Below are 17855 nucleotides of genomic sequence, written 5' to 3'. Positions count from 1 at the left end.
GGTAAAAAAGGAATAATATGATAATTTATGCATTGATCTTATGAAATAACAAATATTATGGATCAACTATTTATAGAAAGGAATGACATATAAAATGGGACGGAGGGAGTATAACATAATTCTAAATTCAATTTAAAAAATTTAATATAATACTCTTATGATTTAAAATAAGAGTATTATAACCTTATTCAACAATAAATTATACTTGAATTTAAAAATTAGAATACTAACAAAATTATGCTACTTAAAAAAAAAGATAAGATTGGAGGCTCTTACTTGGGAAAGTCCGATCAACACAACCTAAATTACATGCCTAAATCAGTTTATAGGCCCAATCTTCTTCATGACATGTCTTTATTTCTGGAATTTTAAGCTTGGAGGTTCTTACTTTGGAGAGTCCGAGCAACACAACCTAAATTATATGCCTAAATCGGTCTATAGGCCCAATCTTCTTATAAATGACATGTCTTTATATCTGGAATTTTAAGCTTGGAGCCTCTTACTTTGGAGAGTCCGAGGAACACAACCTAAGTTACATGCCTAATTGGTCTATAGGCCCAAACTTCTTCATGACATGTGTTTATTCCCGAAATTTTAAGCTTGGAATGGAGGCTCTTACTTTGGAGAGTCCGAGCAACACAACCTAAATTACATGCCTAAATCGGTCTATGGGCCCAAACTTTTTCATGACATGTATTTATTTCCAGAATTTTAAGCTTGGAAGCTCTTACTTTCCCTATGATATACACATCTGATCAAGAAGTTCACCTTGTTGAAAGTGTATGACAATCGCATTGCGCCAAGCCATTTGCGAGATTGCAGCAACCTCCTTTTCCATTATTTCAAACTTGTTATACCTCCATTGGTGTGTGTTTTGTGATATCATCTGGTCACAACATCAGCGGAAATAGAGCATACACCTCAATGGCTTCATCTTTCTCATTGAGGTCTCATAACCAGCTTCGTGTAAGACTACATAACTAGTATTTCTCACCTTTGGCTCATGTGCTGCGCCTTTGCAGCATAGTCAGCAATTATTGTAGATATATATATAATGAAAGGATATGATATTATAACTGCTACATTCATACAGGACAATTCTGTTGTTAATTGTTTAGCCAGAGTTACTTTTCCTGTCTAGTTATTACTAGAACAGATAATTTTGGGCTTAGGTTTGGTAGGGGCCGCGCGAACGCAGGCCCCCGCTGCAACAAATTATGACGTAGGCTCGACCACTTGGGCCGACCTTAGGCAGGCACCCCTCCAAAGTGCAATGGAGGTCACAAGCCTAGGCCATGGGTCTTATTGATCGTCCATTGACCCCGTCCAGGTAAGTATGTTTCCAGGTTCGCTCAGCCCATCATTAATATTACCGCTTTTGTTCCACATTTCTCTTAGTTTCTGATGTGGGAGAATTACTTATTACTCTTTATAGCTTTCTGTTTGGAGATAGTAAAAAAAAACCAGTGTAATGGATACTATTTGTTTCTCTTTGAATACAAAAAGAACTAAAGAAGCTGTTAGAGAACAGTTCTTCAGATGCATTTCCATATCTGCAAAACTTCACCACCTAAAACCTATGTTCCTCGGACTTTTCAACAACTTTGAAACATGTGTGTAGAATCCTCCAAAAGTACTCATTTTTGGAGGATCCGATACGAGTGCAGCAACCTTTTTGGAGAGTCCGAGCAATGTAGCCTAAAGTGTATCAGACCTGAACCAATCTATGTATAGGCTCCAATCTGCGTCATGACATGTTTTTATTTCTGGAAATTTTAAGGTCTAAGGCTCTTACTTTATATATGATGCACTCAGCTCATATCGACACATAATATTATATAGACGATCTACAATATGGTCATATGTTAGTCAATTGATCGTACAATATTAATCAAGAACTTCACCTTGTTGAAAGTGAATGGCCATCACATTGTGCCTTCCTGTTTGATCATACTCCTTGCCATTTACGCGATTGCAGCAACCTCCTTTTCCCTTGCTGCAACTTCTCTGTGTTTTTTTGTCCTCAATATCCATTGCCTATTTCAGCATACGAGATAGAAAACGAAAGAGGTATGTTCCGCGGCTATGTTTTTTGTGGAATATCATCTACTGACAACATCAGTGGAATAGACCATACACTTCAATGGCTTCATCTTAATCCTTGAGGTTCTGATACTTCAATGGCTTCATCTTAATCCTTGAGGTTCTGATACTTCAATGGCTTCATCTTTAATTAGCTGTATGAATTATTTAGCAATTTATTTACCTTTTTGTTACACTTACAATTAAACAAGTAGCCAGAGTTACATTCTCTAATAAATTTGTTGAAGGACAAGAAATTTTGATCTTAGGATTGGGTAGGGGCTGTGCGAACGCAAGCCCCGCTGCAACAAATTATGACGTAGGCTTGACCACTTGGGCCGACCTTAGACAAGCACCCCTCCTAAGTGCAATGGAGACCACATGCCTAGGCCATGGGTCTTATTGATCGCCCATTGACCCCGTCCAGGTAAGTATGTTTTCCAGTTAGCTCACCCCATTATTAATACTACTGCTTTTGCTCCACTTCTCTCTCTTAGACGCTGGTCAAAATGGTGTTACTCTCTAGCATTCTGTTTTGAAATAGAAAAAGAAAATTACAAGAAGTATAAAATGTGTCTTAACTTACTGAATTTGTTTTGGTAAAAACACAGCAACTACGTTCTTCGCGTAATTATCAGTAACATATACATAAACTAAGTAGCAGCAAAACATTAAGAGTTTTGAACCACATGATACAAATACTATACTTAATGAATCCACACGCAAAATAAGTGTATTACTCTTCTTACCCAATAAGGATGGAAGTGTACAAAATCATAGACAGGCGTTATCGTTGAGACCAAAACAACATTAACTCCAGCAAACAACAGAAGACCTGACATTTGAAATGAAATCACTCATCTTAGTTTTTGGTAATGTAGTCAAAATAGTAGCAAAATTTCTCTTTGTCCCACATCGGCAAAACACTGAGCTGGAGAATGCTACTTAACTGAAGAAACTGAGAGGAATGGGCACGACGTTACTTGAACAGGATCTGTTCTATAGGCTCGTACCATTGTATTCTTGATTTCTAAGGAGACAGGAAACCAAGTCTGGTGGATGAATCGTGCCATTAGACCAGAGCATGATTAACAATAACAATGGCCTTACGGGTCATGAGGCTGTAGATGATCGTTCTCAGCCTCCGATCATGGGGCCTGAGATGGTCTAATGGCTGTCTCACATACTTCAGAACTTTTTTTGGAGTTTCCCAGCTCTGTTTTTTTGAAGCTAAGCAAGGCACCCATGGCTGCTAATCGCTATAATCACTAGAAATCTACTTTTGGTTTTCTTCTCAATTTCATATGTTTCTTTCTCCCTTTGGTTTTTCTCAATTCCAAAGAATTAATTTTTGCTCTACCATATTTGTTCTTTTCTTTTGCATTGATTAACTTTGTAAAAGTGTGGCATATATATACTCGTCGTCTCTATTTACTTATCAAATATTTCATAATTTGATTTCTCCTTTTACTTGTTATTTTTGACAATTTTCTTTTTTATACTCTCAATTTATGAATATTGAGTTAATGTCTTTGGAAAATATAGTAAGTAAATATGTTTGGAACCCTATCCATTAATAAGGGTAAAATGATGAACTCACTCTATCAATCATTGTTTTATTAATAGGTGTGTCGAGTCAAAATTTGACAAATAAAAAGGGACGGAAGGAGTATATAAGTTTAATCACAGTGTTCGACAGCAACAATCACCAAGTAGAAGTAGAGATAATTAAGACAAAAGGTTCCTCAAACAAGAAGATATAACCTGTTCTCAGATTGATGTCACCCTAAATATTTATCAAAGGAAACAGCAGAAACCCGTGTAGGCAATAAGATTATGTCTCCAACTTCATGGTCTTGTGACCAAGTTAAAATAAAGACCTGCTAAACAGAAGCACAAACCTCAAGCTAAAATAAAGATCTGCTAAACAGAAGCACAAACCTCAAGTTAAACTAACATTGATGCTTAATCTCTCATTGCTGCTTCATGTTCCTATTACTCTGGCAAAAAGTTCAGAAAAAATCTGAGTGAAGGCACTTTAAATAAGAAAATATGAGCATTCCTCTACTCAATAAACTGAATAGTTATAGCTTAATTAAGCAAAGTACGTTTTCCAAGGGAAATGTTAACTTAGGTTTGGATAGGGGCCGCGCGAACGCAGGCCCCAGCTGTAACAAATATTGACGTAGGCTCAACCACTTGGGCCGACCTTAGGCAGGCACACCTTCAAAGTGCAATGGAGGTCACAAGCCTAGGCCATGAGTCTTATTGATCACCCATTGACCCCGTCCAGGTAAGTATGTTCTCCAGTCTTTTCCGCCCATTACTTAAACTACTGCTTTTGCTCAACTTCTCTTAGATAACGATGTGGGACAAAATTCATGAGAGATGTATCATTCTAATCAATTTCTCTTCTTCTTTTTTTCTCTTTATGTAATGGATTGTATCTTTGATTGACCAAGTACTTACACTTTGTTTGAATGATAGTTATATATATTTCGATACAGTATTATTTTGATGAATGTAATATTTGAATAAAGTGTCGTTCTTCATCGTTACATAATATCACACATCGACAATTTAAAACAACTTACTTGTTCCAGAATTTTTCTAAAAAAAAACTAGTAATTTACATGTTTTTAATCTTCAGAATGGTTCAACTTGACCTTGAAAAGTAGAGTATGACATTTATAATTCAGAAAACAGGAGTATAAAGAAGAAGAAAACGAAAAATATTAGCATATTCATCCTTATTTTTCCATAAATTGGTGTATTTAAATTTTATGGAAGATAAATAACAACAGATATTAATATTTCTTGCAGAAATATACAAGGGAAAAATGATAAAATGCTTGTATATTTCCAACATATCAGAAGAGAAACTTTTAAGTCACAAGCTATAATTTGTTTTAAGAATAAAACTTTCTAAATATCTATTACACTTTTTAAAATCCCTAACTGAACTTTTTCCTTGTATAGCTAAAAAAACAGGTACATTATTGGTTCCTAAGTCACAGAGCTGAGAAAGAAAACAAATTTTGCACGTCCCCAAGCACATACAATACCACTTTACATATAGTAACTTAGCTGGATCTCATATACTGGCCAGTGTATCGAAGTAGGATATCTGAATTTCAGTAGAATATTGTGATGCATGTCATACTTATTGCTCTCGTGGTCTGGCAAGCCAAAGAGAGCTGAGAGCTCGAAGACGTGAGAAGTATTCACTTATTGCAAGAAGAGCACGGGCTAATTGTCTGGTTGTCAATAAGCGATGCATGTGTTGCAATGTTTGTTGACGCAGGTTGTCCGCCTGTTAAAAGCCAGAAAGATGCAACAACTTTTAGCTTCACGTATTTTGCCTCCAGAAACGACATAAAACTAAGATAACAAACCAGAAATCTCTGAACATGACTCGCTGTCTTGAATCCAAGAGAGATACAAGTATGAGACAGAAGGACAATTGTTGATTTAAGAATGTATTGGTGAACATAACCCTTCGCTTATTTTATGACCTCATTAAAGGACATAAAAGGACAAAGTATCCAGACTTTTTTTCCAAAGATCAATACAAACAAGATGTATTCTGAAGATTCTGTGGGCAATGCATGCTGGTTGCAGTTACAAAGACCTCCAGAACAACATTTGCTTGCCCCCGACTTCCACATGTTCAAACAACTGAACGAGCATTTGCAGCTTATCTATTGTAAACAATTTAAACAAACAAAGAATAGGAAGCAGCAGCAAAAATAGAGTTACCTGACGGAGAAAACCTTCAAGGGTCCCTAATATCCCCATAGCCATTGCCATCTGACCTATATTATAAGCTACATCTCCTGATGACCCTTCAGTAGCAAGAGATCCGTAAGCTAATGTCTCCTCCAAGGATTGCTGCCACGCCTCCATACCTTGTGAAAGAGCATCTTCTGCTTGAAGGGATGACTGCTGCAAGTTGACAATGCCAATTAACTGTTGCTCGGTCAGAGGCTCCACCTGATTGACTAGAAGCTGCATTACCAAAGAAATCATTTCACGAAAAATGAGACACAGCATACCCAGTGTAATCCCACAGGTGGAGTCAAGAGAGGAGAGGGTAGGACATACGCAGACCTTACCCCTACCTTTGTGGGTAGAGAGGTTGTTTATGATACTTGATAGACCCTCGGCTCGAAGGAAAAGAAAAGAATTTGAAGCATGGTAGCAACAAAATAGCAAGGTACAGAGCAAATGACGAAAAGGAATAGCAAAAGTTAGTAATACACATTAAAGTAAAGGAAACTACATGATTACTAAATAATACTACTAATGAGGAGAAGCGTAGAGGAGGCTAGGCCCTGCCTTTCCCACGCAAAGTGCGACAACACTCCGCTACCTACTCTCTACCTACTAAGCTGAAGTTGTGTCATGTCTCGTCTTTATCACCTCCCCAGTTCTTCCTCGGCCTACCTCTCCCTCTCCCTCTCCTAACTCCTGTTACAATCAATCTCCCACCCACACTCCCTTACTGGCGCATCCACGCACTGCATAATTGGTTATAAAGAAACTCATACACAGAAGGGTGTTATCTACAGAAGCAACTTGAAGTTCTTAAATTATCAACATCTGATTGACGCATGAACAAATGACACAAGAACAGAAGAAAATATAATGTACAGCACTGATATAATTCCTGCACAAACATCCAAAAACGGACAGAGTGAAAGCATATTAACATCAGATGCAACTGGAAGTCTGCTAACATCACCAAGCTGAAGAAGCTCAGGAAACCACATCCGGGATGGATAGAGATAATCACACAATTTCATCCAAGTTTTTGCTTCTAGGCATCAGGTTTGTTTAGAGTTGCTATTATGCAGTGAACACAAGAAGAAAACCAAAAGCTTCAGTACAATAAATGTAAGTCCATGCCATTTGAAGGAGAATGTCAGACCTTAACTATCCAAGGTCACGAGACTACAGTGATGGTGTTATAGAAGATAGTGACATAAAAATGCAATTGTACACTACAAGCACAAGGCACCTCATTAGTTCGGAAAGTGAAACCACCCAATCTTTAGCAAGTAAATTTTCACAAGCATAAATCAATGAAATTCCATACTACTAAGAACTTATTAGTCCTGCTAACAACAGGACCTTTTCATACATGATAAAACTTGAAAATTAAAACTTGAATAACAAATAAACAATTAAAACTTGGTAAGAATCGAGTGAGGTAGGTCTTGACCCACCGAAGTAATTGTTTGACGGATCAATAACCCACCGATTTATCAACTCAACTCATTTTGACCTGTCTAAATTCAGCTCAATCCACCAATTTGTCACATGTACTCTTTGTATTCCAAAAAATATGTTTCAGTCATTATTATCTCACATATATTATGATATTTAATAAGTAAACAAAAAAAATATTTTTCAAGAAAATATATTTGGTATTTTATATGGATATTATATATGTTGCTAATGAATTATAAATATAATGGAACAGGTTTTACAGAGACAAGTAGGGGTGTTGTGGGACAGGAACAGTAGAGTATGGAGAGAGTTGTAAGGGGTTGAATACTTCTGGTGATCGAACAAAGTTTGTGTTCTGGGACGCTGTTCATCCTTCTGAGAAAATGCATAAGATTATGGCTAATGAAGCTCTTAAAGCTATTAATGTTGATTTACTCAACTAATAATCATCTTTTTCTTTTTAATCATTTTGTTAATTACTGTTACTTGTTTCCTACCAATAATTTGTAGTCATCTTTTCCTCTATGCTTTGTTCCTTAATTATTCGAGATTAATTAGCATGTAAGGAAGTTAGCTTATGCTATTGGAAACTAAAGACGCTGAGGAAACCTCATCCGGGATGACTAGAGATAATAACCACACAATTTTATCCAAGCTTTTGTTTCTAGGAATCAGGTTTGTTTAGGATGCTATTATGCAGTGGATGCAAGAAGAAAAGCAAGAGCTTCAACACGATAATTGTACGTATGTCCCATTTGAAGGAGAATCTCAACCCTTAACAATCCAAGGTCACGAGACTACAGTGATGGTGTTATAGAAGATAGTGACATGAATATGCAATTGTACAATGCACGGCACCTCATTCATTGGGAAAGTGAAGCCACCCAATCTTTAGCAAGTATTCTAGATTTTCACAAACATAAATCAATGAAGTTCCACATACTATGAAGAAGTTATTAGTCCAGCTAATAATGGGACCTTTTCATACATGATCAAAAAGTATAACAGCTTTTTACAATCCTATACAGGGGAAGTCTAGATGGGAGATATGGAAGAACTGATGCAAAATTGCCTGCAAATGAGAGCAAGAAGAGGTCACCTTAAGCAGTAAGGAGGGGCGGAAGTCACCAATCCACATAGAACACCGCTCAGCAGGGGTTTTCCACATTCCTGACAAGAGATGCTCTACGTTACCCTTGGCTGCATTTGCTTTCATCCTATAGACCTCATCATAATGTGCAATGACACTATCCACCATACTTCGCAGTTCAGGATCACTTGCATGTGAATTGACAGCAGTCCTCAATTCATTGATGTGTTTGGTGTGTTCTTCCAACCATCGACTATATTCTGCATCAAATGCTACAGGCCCTGCAGAACGACAGAATCTGAAAGGTCATCTTAGCACAAGGAAACAACCTTTTGAGTGCAATCAGGAACACGATGAGGGGTTGAACGTCATCTTATTAAGATAAGCCAGTCTAATACAAAAAAGAAAAGCGATGTATGAAACTAAATGCATGGAGCAGCAACTGATTTGTTCATCATCTTTATCATAGCAACCATCACTAGTGTGAGAATTATGAAATCGACCAAGTCTATGCACATTGAGAACCTATTAAAAGCTGCAATTAACTTTGTTCCTCAATTTCAAATTTAATGTAATTCACAGTGTGTCGACACACAGATGGATTTCACAAGTTATACCATCAGTTAATCAGGAAAAATCAAGATAACTAAAGTTCTGCAATCTTCTTCAAGTAGAAAAAAACAAATCATTTCTAGTCTTATTTGCTTCAAAACACAGACCACACAATAAAGTATGTTCGACTGCAATCTATGGTGGATGCTTTTCTGTCTAGTGAAACCAACTATTCCGATTCAACCGAACCTTACTAGAATTACCCAAATTCTGTATAATAAAGAGTAATTGCTAAATAACAAGCAACTCCTGGTTCAATTTGGTAGAAGAATCCCATCAATTTCTTGTTTGTTGAAATGAAAAAAGGAAGCTAGGGCACACAAGTTCAACGACAAAAAAAATAGGCCATACCACTTTTGCGCTGTTGAGGTGCTCGCTGAAAGTCTTGCTCCAACTGCGATACCTGGACGACTTGGGCTGGCCGGCGGTCACCCCTCCAAAGTGCAGTGGAGCTCACAAGCCTAGGGCCTTCCCTATCACCCATTGCATCCATTCAGCTAAATGTTCTGTGAGCTCCGCCCATGACTTTTATACTAGAGCTTTTGCTCCAATTTTGTGGAAAGTTGTGTGAATGGTCTCTCTATGAGGGCTATACATGGGTTTGTTTGGTTCGGTTTTTCATTAAAAAGAAAAAGTTAAATCAATTATGTTGATTTATTAAATTTAAAAATCAAATCAAATCACATAAAGTTGGTATTTTCAATTTTGGCTTTAGTCGGTTCTTTGGGTTTTTTTTTGTTTTTTGGTTTTTTGGTTTTTTTAATTTTTTACAATTATACGGTATTTGAAAAAGAGATCAAATATTTTTTCACTTACCTGTGTGAGTAAGCAAAACTTAAAAAATGTTAAATAAATACAAATTTTTGAAAAGATGGTAAAATTCACATGAGTACAAAATATATTTTTTGAAATATCAACGTTCATTTTGTTAAATTAATAAGATTAAAGGCTAGAGGCAAACTAAATACAAAACAAAATATTTACAAAGTAAATTGCTAACTTCGAATTTGAAAAACTATTACAATATAATTGTAACTTCGGATCTTAATATAAAATAAAATATTTACAATTTTTACAAGCCCAAATTTGAAATAAAATATAGAGAAAATGGTCTAACCCCCCCCCCCCCCCAACATATAACCGAAATCTCAACTACACACTCCAATTTTACGAGTGTCCTATTATCTACCTGAACTTTATATTTCTCTATTTTCTACACACCTAAGTGCTGACATGTCATGGGAGGTGTTCTCACTGCCTCTAGGCGCATTAGAAGGTGAAATTTGACGAAAAATTCCTCCTTCTCCAACAGTCATCTTCCCCACCTTTAAATAAACCATTGTTTCTTCTTCCCCACCATTAACCCGTGTTCCTTTTATAAAAAAAATCAACATTTCCTCTTAAAATTAAGTAGGGTTTAGTTGTTAATGTTCATTTCTACTTCAAATCTTGAATTTAGGATTTGTAATCTGCTCTAATTTCTTATTTAAGTCTCTAATTTGAATTTTGAATTTTCTCGAAATTCATCAAAAATGGCACCTCAATTTCCAAGCCAGGGTCCCAACTACGACCACCTAATCCACTGCCGTTGGTGCCACCATTCATCCCATCTTTCAAGGCTTTAACTCTAATGTTCCTCCGACATACAATCGTTGCTTTGTTCGACAAAATGATCCACAAGCAACAACTTCTGTTGACTTCGATCGGACTAGAAACTATGGAGCCATATATGGANCAGGGTCCCAACTACGACCACCTAATCCACTGCCGTTGGTGCCACCATTCATCCCATCTTTCAAGGCTTTAACTCTAATGTTCCTCCGACATACAATCGTTGCTTTGTTCGACAAAATGATCCACAAGCAACAACTTCTGTTGACTTCGATCGGACTAGAAACTATGGAGCCATATATGGAGGAAAATGGGGGGAAAACAAGAAATGGGGGAAAATGGGGAAACAACAAGAAATTGGGGGAAAAACAAGAAATGGGAGCTTCAAGGCGGGGGACCCAGCGTGTGAAATCACGCGGGACGAATTATTTGGTTTATGTGTTGAGGTCAGCACTTGTGTAGAAAATAGAGAAATATAAAGTTCAGGTGGGTAATAGGACACCCATGAAGTTGGAGTGTGTAGTTGGGATTTCGAATATAGGTTGAAGGGGTTTTAGATCATTTATTGAAAACTATAAACTAACTAAAAATATATCAACAAAGTAGATTATAAATAATATTTTTTATCTATAAATAAAATAAAATTATATATATATATATATATATATATATATATTATGTTGGTTTGGTTTGGGTTCGGTTTGACTTTTTTTTTTTAATACCAAACCAAACCAAGAGTAGTCGGTTTTTTTTTCAACCGCCAAACCAACCAAACCAAACTACAAATTGGTTTTTTTTTTGCAGTTTGATTTGGTTCGTCGATTCGGTTTGGCTTGTACACCCCTAGTCTCTATAAAGAACTCAATCCATGACTTATAATAATAATTTTCTAAGGAACTATGTAAATAAGAAAAATATCTTTTTTTATTTCTCATCCAGTGTTTGGAGTTCATACTAGAGCCCCGACTAAATTCAAATCGTGCATTACAAGGCTCAAGATAGAACTCCCGACAGAATTTTCTCCATACTTTGAAAAATAAATTTTGTACTTCCACGATAAAAACAATAATATTTCATTGATTGGTTGCATGACTATCAACTTTGTCAACTACAAAGTGGAATCTGAAAATATTGGTATATTCATAGTTTAAAAGGTTTTTTTCCATAGATCATTTAATATATTCATAGTTTAAAAGGTTTTGTTTCCATAGATCATTGGCTTAAGTAAAATATATATACACTAATAAAAAAAGGGAAAAATTATGTGTATAATCAAACATATACTAGCTAATTAGGGAACATAACTATAGTTTGCCTTAATTACAATTCGCGACCTATTTTTAGATATAATTACGCAGCTCAGTTTTTTAGTTTTGTATAATTCGCACGTTTGCATAATTCAGAATTTGTGTAATTGTTACGCTTCCGATGTTTGTAATTGTATAAATTAGTTATTTCGAATTTATACAAAAATAACTAAATTATACAAATGTACCTACGAATTATACAAATTCGCGAAGTATCAACTTAAACTGTAGTTATAGCACATAAATATGTAAATTATAGCTATGGTGCATTAAATTTATTATAGTGGCTATTTGCGAAAGTTCCAAAAAAAAAGTTATGTTAAAAATAATGGAGGGAAAAGGGAATAATGACTATCGAGTTATATTAACTTACGCCTCAAATGTATTTTTGGTTTACTTTCAAATTAAAACTTCTCCATTTCCAAAGATAACGACACTATAATTTTTCAAATCATATATTTATGATTATAGGATAGTATGATTTACGTTACTTTTTTACAAAAATTAAGCAATTAGTGTAACAATTCGTACAGAAAATTTCATCATTAAAGTAATTCCACAAGATACACTAGAGAGTAAAGAAGGTTAATTCAACAAGATTAAAAATGTTTCAACCCACACAAAAAGAAGTGGAACAAAAGCACAATATACACCACTTTGGGAAAACTATCTAAATTATAAACATCCCTGCTAAATTTCTCTATACTTTTAAAAACAATTTTTTACTTCCACAAGCACATACAATACCACTTTAAAATATAGTAACTTAGCTGCATCTCATATACTGGCCAGTGTATCAAAGTATAGTGTCCGAATTTCAGCAGAATACTGCAATGCATGTCGTGCTTATTGCTCTCGTGGTCTGGAGAGCCAAAGAGAGCTGAGAGCTCGAAGATGTGAGAAGTGTTCACTTATTGCAAGAAGAGCACGGGCTGATTGTCTGGTTGTCAATATGCGAAGCATTTGTTGCAATGTTTGTTGACGCACGTTGTCCGCCTGTTAAAAGAGCCAGAAAGATGCAACGACTTTTAGCTTCACGTATTTTGCCTCCAAAGACTACATAAAACTAATATAACAAACCAGAAATCTCTGAACATGACTGGCTGTCTTGAATCATATAATTCACAAGAGAGATACAAGTATGAGACGGAAGGACAATTGTTGATTTAAGAACGTTGGCGAACATAACCCTTCGCTTATTTTATGACCTCGTTAAAGGACATAAAAGAGGACAAAGTATCCAGACTTTTTTTCCAAAATCCAATACAAACAAGACGTATTCTGAAGATTCTGTGGGCAATGCATGCTGGTTGCAGTTACAAAGACCTCCAGAACAACATTTGCTTGCCACATGTTCAAACAACTGAACGAGCATTTGCAGCTTATCTACTGTAAACAATTTAAACAAACAAAGAATAGGAAGCAGCAGCAAAAATAGAGTTACCTGACGGAGAAAATCTTCAAGAGTCCCTAATTTCCCCATAGCCATTGCCATCTGACCTATATAATTAGCTACATCTCCTGATGACCCTTCAGTAGCAGGAGATCCGTAAGCTAATGTCTCCTCCAAGGATTGCTGCCACACCTCCATACCTTCTGAAAGAGTATATTCTGCTTGTTGGGATTGCTGCTGCAAGTTGTGAATGCCAAGTAACTGTTGCTCGGTCAGAGGCTCCAACTGCATGACTAGAAGCTGCATTACCAAAGAAATCATTTCACGAAAAATGAGACACAGCATACCCAGTGTAATCCCACAGGTGGAGTCAGGAGAGGAGAGGGTAGGACATACGCAGACCTTACCCCTACCTTTGTGGGTAGAGAGGTGTTTATGATACTTGATAGACCCTCGGCTCGAAAGAAAAGAAAAGAATTTGAAGCATGGTAGCAACAAAATAGCAAGGTACAGAGCAAATGACGAAAAGGAATAGCTAAAGTTAGGAATACACATTAAAGTAAAGGAAACTACATGATTACTAAATAATACTACTAATGAGGAGAAGCGTAGCGGAGGCTAGGCCCTGCCTTTCCCACGCAAAGTGCGACAACACTCCGCTACCTACTAAGCTGAAGTTGTGTCATGTCTCGTCTTTATCACCTCCCCAGTTCTTCCTCGGCCTACTTCTACCTCTCCCTCTCCTAACTCCTGTTACAATCAATCTCCCACCCACACTCCCTTACTGGCGCATCCACGCACTGCATAATTGGTTATAAAGAAACTCATACACAGAAGGGTGTTATCTACAGAAGCAACTTGAAGTTCTTAAATTATCAACATCTGATTGACGCATGAACAAATGACACAAGAACAGAAGAAAATATAATGTACAGCACTGATATAATTCCTGCACAAACATCCGTAAACGGACAGAGTGAAAGCATATTAACATCAGATGCAACTGGAAGTCTGCTAACATCACCAAGCTGAAGAAGCTCAGGAAACCTCATCCGGGATGGATAGAGCTAATCACACAATTTCATCCAAGTTTTTGCTTCTAGGCATCAGGTTTGTTTAGAGTTGCTATTATGCAGTGAACACAAGAAGAAAACCAAAAGCTTCAGTACAATAAATGTAAGTCCATGCCATTTGAAGGAGAATGTCAGACCTTAACTATCCAAGGTCACGAGACTACAGTGATGGTGTTATAGAAGATAGTGACATAAAAATGCAATTGTACACTACAAGCACAAGGCACCTCATTAGTTCGGAAAGTGAAACCACCCAATCTTTAGCAAGTAAATTTTCACAAGCATAAATCAATGAAATTCCATACTACTAAGAACTTATTAGTCCTGCTAACAACAGGACCTTTTCATACATGATAAAACTTGAAAATTAAAACTTGAATAACAAATAAACAATTAAAACTTGGTAAGAATCGAGTGAGGTAGGTCTTGACCCACCGAAGTAATTTTTGGACGGATCAATAACCCACCGATTTATCAACTCAACTCATTTTGACCTGTCTAAATTCAGCTCAATCCACCAATTTGTCACATGTACTCTTTGTATTCCAAAAAATATGTTTCAGTCATTATTATCTCACATATATTATGATATTTAATAAGTAAACAAAAAAAATATTTTTCAAGAAAATATATTTGGTATTTTATATGGATATTATATATGTTGCTAATGAATTATAAATATAATGAAACAGGTTTTACAGAGACAAGTAAGGGGTGTTGTGGGACAGGAACAGTAGAGTATGGAGAGAGTTGTAAGGGGTTGAAAACTTGTGGTGATCGAACAAAGTTTGTGTTCTGGGACGCTGTTCATCCTTCTGAGAAAATGCATAAGATTATGGCTAATGAAGCTCTTAAAGCTATTAATGTTGATTTACTCGACTAATAATAATCTTTTTCTTTTTAATCATTTTGTTAATTATTGTTACTTGTTTCCTACCAATAGTTTGTAGTCATCTTTTCCTCTATGCTTTGTGCCTTAATTATTCGAGATTAATTAGCCTGTAAGGAAGTTAGCTTATGCTATTGGAAACTAAAGACGCTGAGGAAACCTCATCCGGGATGACTAGAGATAATAACCACACAATTTTATCCAAGCTTTTGCTTCTAGGAATCAGGTTTGTTTAGGATGCTATTATGCAGTGGATGCAAGAAGAAAAGCAAGAGCTTCAACACAATAATTGTACGTATGTCCCATTTGAAGGAGAATCTCAACCCTTAACTATCCAAGGTCACGAGACTACAGTGATGGTGTTATAGAAGATAGTGACATGAATATGCAATTGTACAATGCACGACACCTCATTCATTCGGAAAGTAAAACCACCCAATCTTTAGCAAGTATTCTAGATTTTCACAAACATAAATCAATGAAGTTCCACATAGTACTAAGAAGTTATTAGTCCTGCTAATAATGGGACCTTTTCATAGATGATCAAAAAGTATAACAGCTTTTTATAATCATATACAGGGGAAGTCTAGATGGGAGATATGGAAGAACGGATGCAAAATTGCACGGAAATGAGAGCAAGAAGAGGTTACCTTAATCAGTAACGAGGGGCGGCAGCCACCAATCCACATACAACAACGCTCAGCAGGGGTTTTCCACATGCCTGACAAGACATGGACTACGTCCGCCTTGGCTGCATTTCCTTTCATCCTAAAGACCTCATGATAATGTGCAGTGACATTATCCACAATTCTTCGCAGTTCAGGATCACGTGCATGTGAATTGACAGCGGTCCTTAACTCATTGATGTGTTTGGTGTGTTCTTCCAACCATCGACTATATTCTGTATCAAATGGTAAGGGTCCTGCAGAACGGCAGCATCTGAAAGGTCATCTTAGCACAAGGAAACAACTTTTTGAGTGCAATCAGGAATACGATAAGGGGTTGAACGTCATCTTATTAAGATAAGCCAGTCTAATACAAAAAAAAGTGATGTATTAAACTAAATGCATAAAGCAGCAACTGATTTGTCCATCATCTTTATCATAGCAACCATCACAAGTGTGAGAATTATGAACATCAACCAAGTCCATGCACATTGAGGACCTATTGGAAGCTGCAATTAACTTTGTTCCTCAATTTCAAATTTAATGTAATTCACAGTGTATCCACACACAGATGGATTTCACAAGTTATACCGTCAGTTAATAGAAAAATCAGGATAACTAAAGTTCTGCAATCTTCTTCAAGTAGAAAAAAACAAATCATTTCTAGTCTTATTTGCTTCCTAAACACAGACCACACAATAAAGTATGTTCGACTGCAATCTATGGTGGATGCTTTTCTGTCTAGTGAAACCAACTATACCGATTCAACCGAACCTTACTAGAATTACCCAAATCCTGTATAATAAAGATTAATTGCTAAATAACAAGCAACTCCTAGTTCAATTTGGTAGAAGAATCTCATCAATTCCTAGTTTGTTGAAATGAAAAAGAAAAAAAAAAGGAAGCTAGGGCACACAAGTTCAACGACTAAAAAAAGGCCATACCACTTTCCCCCTGTTGAGGTGCTCGCTGAAAGTCTTGCTCCAACTGCGATACCTGGACGACTTGGGCTGGCCGGCGGTCACCCCTCCAAAGTGCAGTGGAGCTCACAAGCCTAGGGCCTTCCCTATCACCCATTGCATCCATTCAGCTAAATATTCTGCATAAAGAGCTCACCCCATGACTTAAATATACTAGAGCTTTTTGCTCCACTTTCGTGGAAAGTAGTTGGTGTGTGCCAAGTTGTTTGGTGTGAGCATATAAGTATGATACATAATTCAAGATTTGTGTTTGGCAGGAGGTATTCTGTTGACATTATTTATTCTACTATTTCTATGTTAGTAATGGCCTAATGGGATAAGTTATTTCATGCATTGAATAAAATATTTCGGAATAGTTAATATTGGGATAACTTGTTTTCAATCAAACTATTCCTTAGGGTCCCCTCGCTTCTCGACTAGATCAAAGAGATGAATTCTATTAAGGCAAGTCAAAACTTGGTGTAATATTAGAATAGTAATTATATAATCTAATAATTATGATGATCTATTTATTTGTCACAATGTAATTATAAGTCTATTGTTTAGTTGTATAATTGCAATAATTAGGCTATATTAAATTTTATAAATAAAAGTTAATTATCTAAAATTAAAATTTATATTAGACAAATAAGACTTTTATAAATTATATTAAATTAAATATTATATATTGTCTTTAAAAATAATTGATTTATATTTTTTAAATTTAGTATATTTTAATTAAATTAATCATAAAAACTGAAAGTACAAGATTATATACATCATGAAATGCATGTTTGACATAAAGATTAATATTATAAATATAATGTCATAAAGTTATCAAAATATTTGACAAAAAAATAATCAATCAAGTCTTAACAAAAAAATAAATGATTTGCAATGTAAAATATCAAGTCAATACTATTAAAACAAATTAAACTAAAA

General features: G+C 35.9%; 1 protein-coding gene and 4 non-coding genes across 6 annotated transcripts in view; 1 reads left to right on the top strand and 4 right to left on the bottom strand.

Annotated features, from left to right (window-relative positions):
* Nucleotides 1-17855, bottom strand: part of LOC125866130 (TGACG-sequence-specific DNA-binding protein TGA-2.1-like) — a 52873-nt gene that overhangs the window by 4205 nt on the left and 30813 nt on the right. Inside the window, exons 10-11 of one of the 2 annotated variants that reach the window (XM_049546430.1) lie at nt 5842-6090; nt 5275-5395 (exon numbers count right to left, since the gene is read on the bottom strand). In XM_049546430.1, the coding sequence (XP_049402387.1) occupies nt 5275-5395; nt 5842-6090 (370 nt within the window). Of the gene's footprint in view, nt 1-5274; nt 5396-5841; nt 6091-12978; nt 13628-17855 lie in introns of those variants that run through there. The other variant, XM_049546429.1, reaches the window with a different exon arrangement.
* On the bottom strand, nt 1178-1338 carry LOC125866481 (U1 spliceosomal RNA). Its single transcript, XR_007446536.1, has one exon. It is a non-coding gene; the product is annotated as a U1 spliceosomal RNA (small nuclear RNA).
* On the bottom strand, nt 2358-2517 carry LOC125866436 (U1 spliceosomal RNA). Its single transcript, XR_007446502.1, has one exon. It is a non-coding gene; the product is annotated as a U1 spliceosomal RNA (small nuclear RNA).
* On the top strand, nt 3056-3270 carry LOC125866440 (small nucleolar RNA U3). Its single transcript, XR_007446505.1, has one exon. It is a non-coding gene; the product is annotated as a small nucleolar RNA U3 (small nucleolar RNA).
* Nucleotides 4223-4383, bottom strand: LOC125866424 (U1 spliceosomal RNA). The gene has a single exon (XR_007446491.1). It is a non-coding gene; the product is annotated as a U1 spliceosomal RNA (small nuclear RNA).

This window comes from Solanum stenotomum, chromosome 5 (genome assembly GCF_019186545.1).
Source record: "Solanum stenotomum isolate F172 chromosome 5, ASM1918654v1, whole genome shotgun sequence".
NCBI lineage: Eukaryota > Viridiplantae > Streptophyta > Magnoliopsida > Solanales > Solanaceae > Solanum > Solanum stenotomum.
The sequence above is the reverse complement of the archived record's forward strand: the minus strand, read 5'-3'. Positions and strand labels throughout refer to the sequence as shown.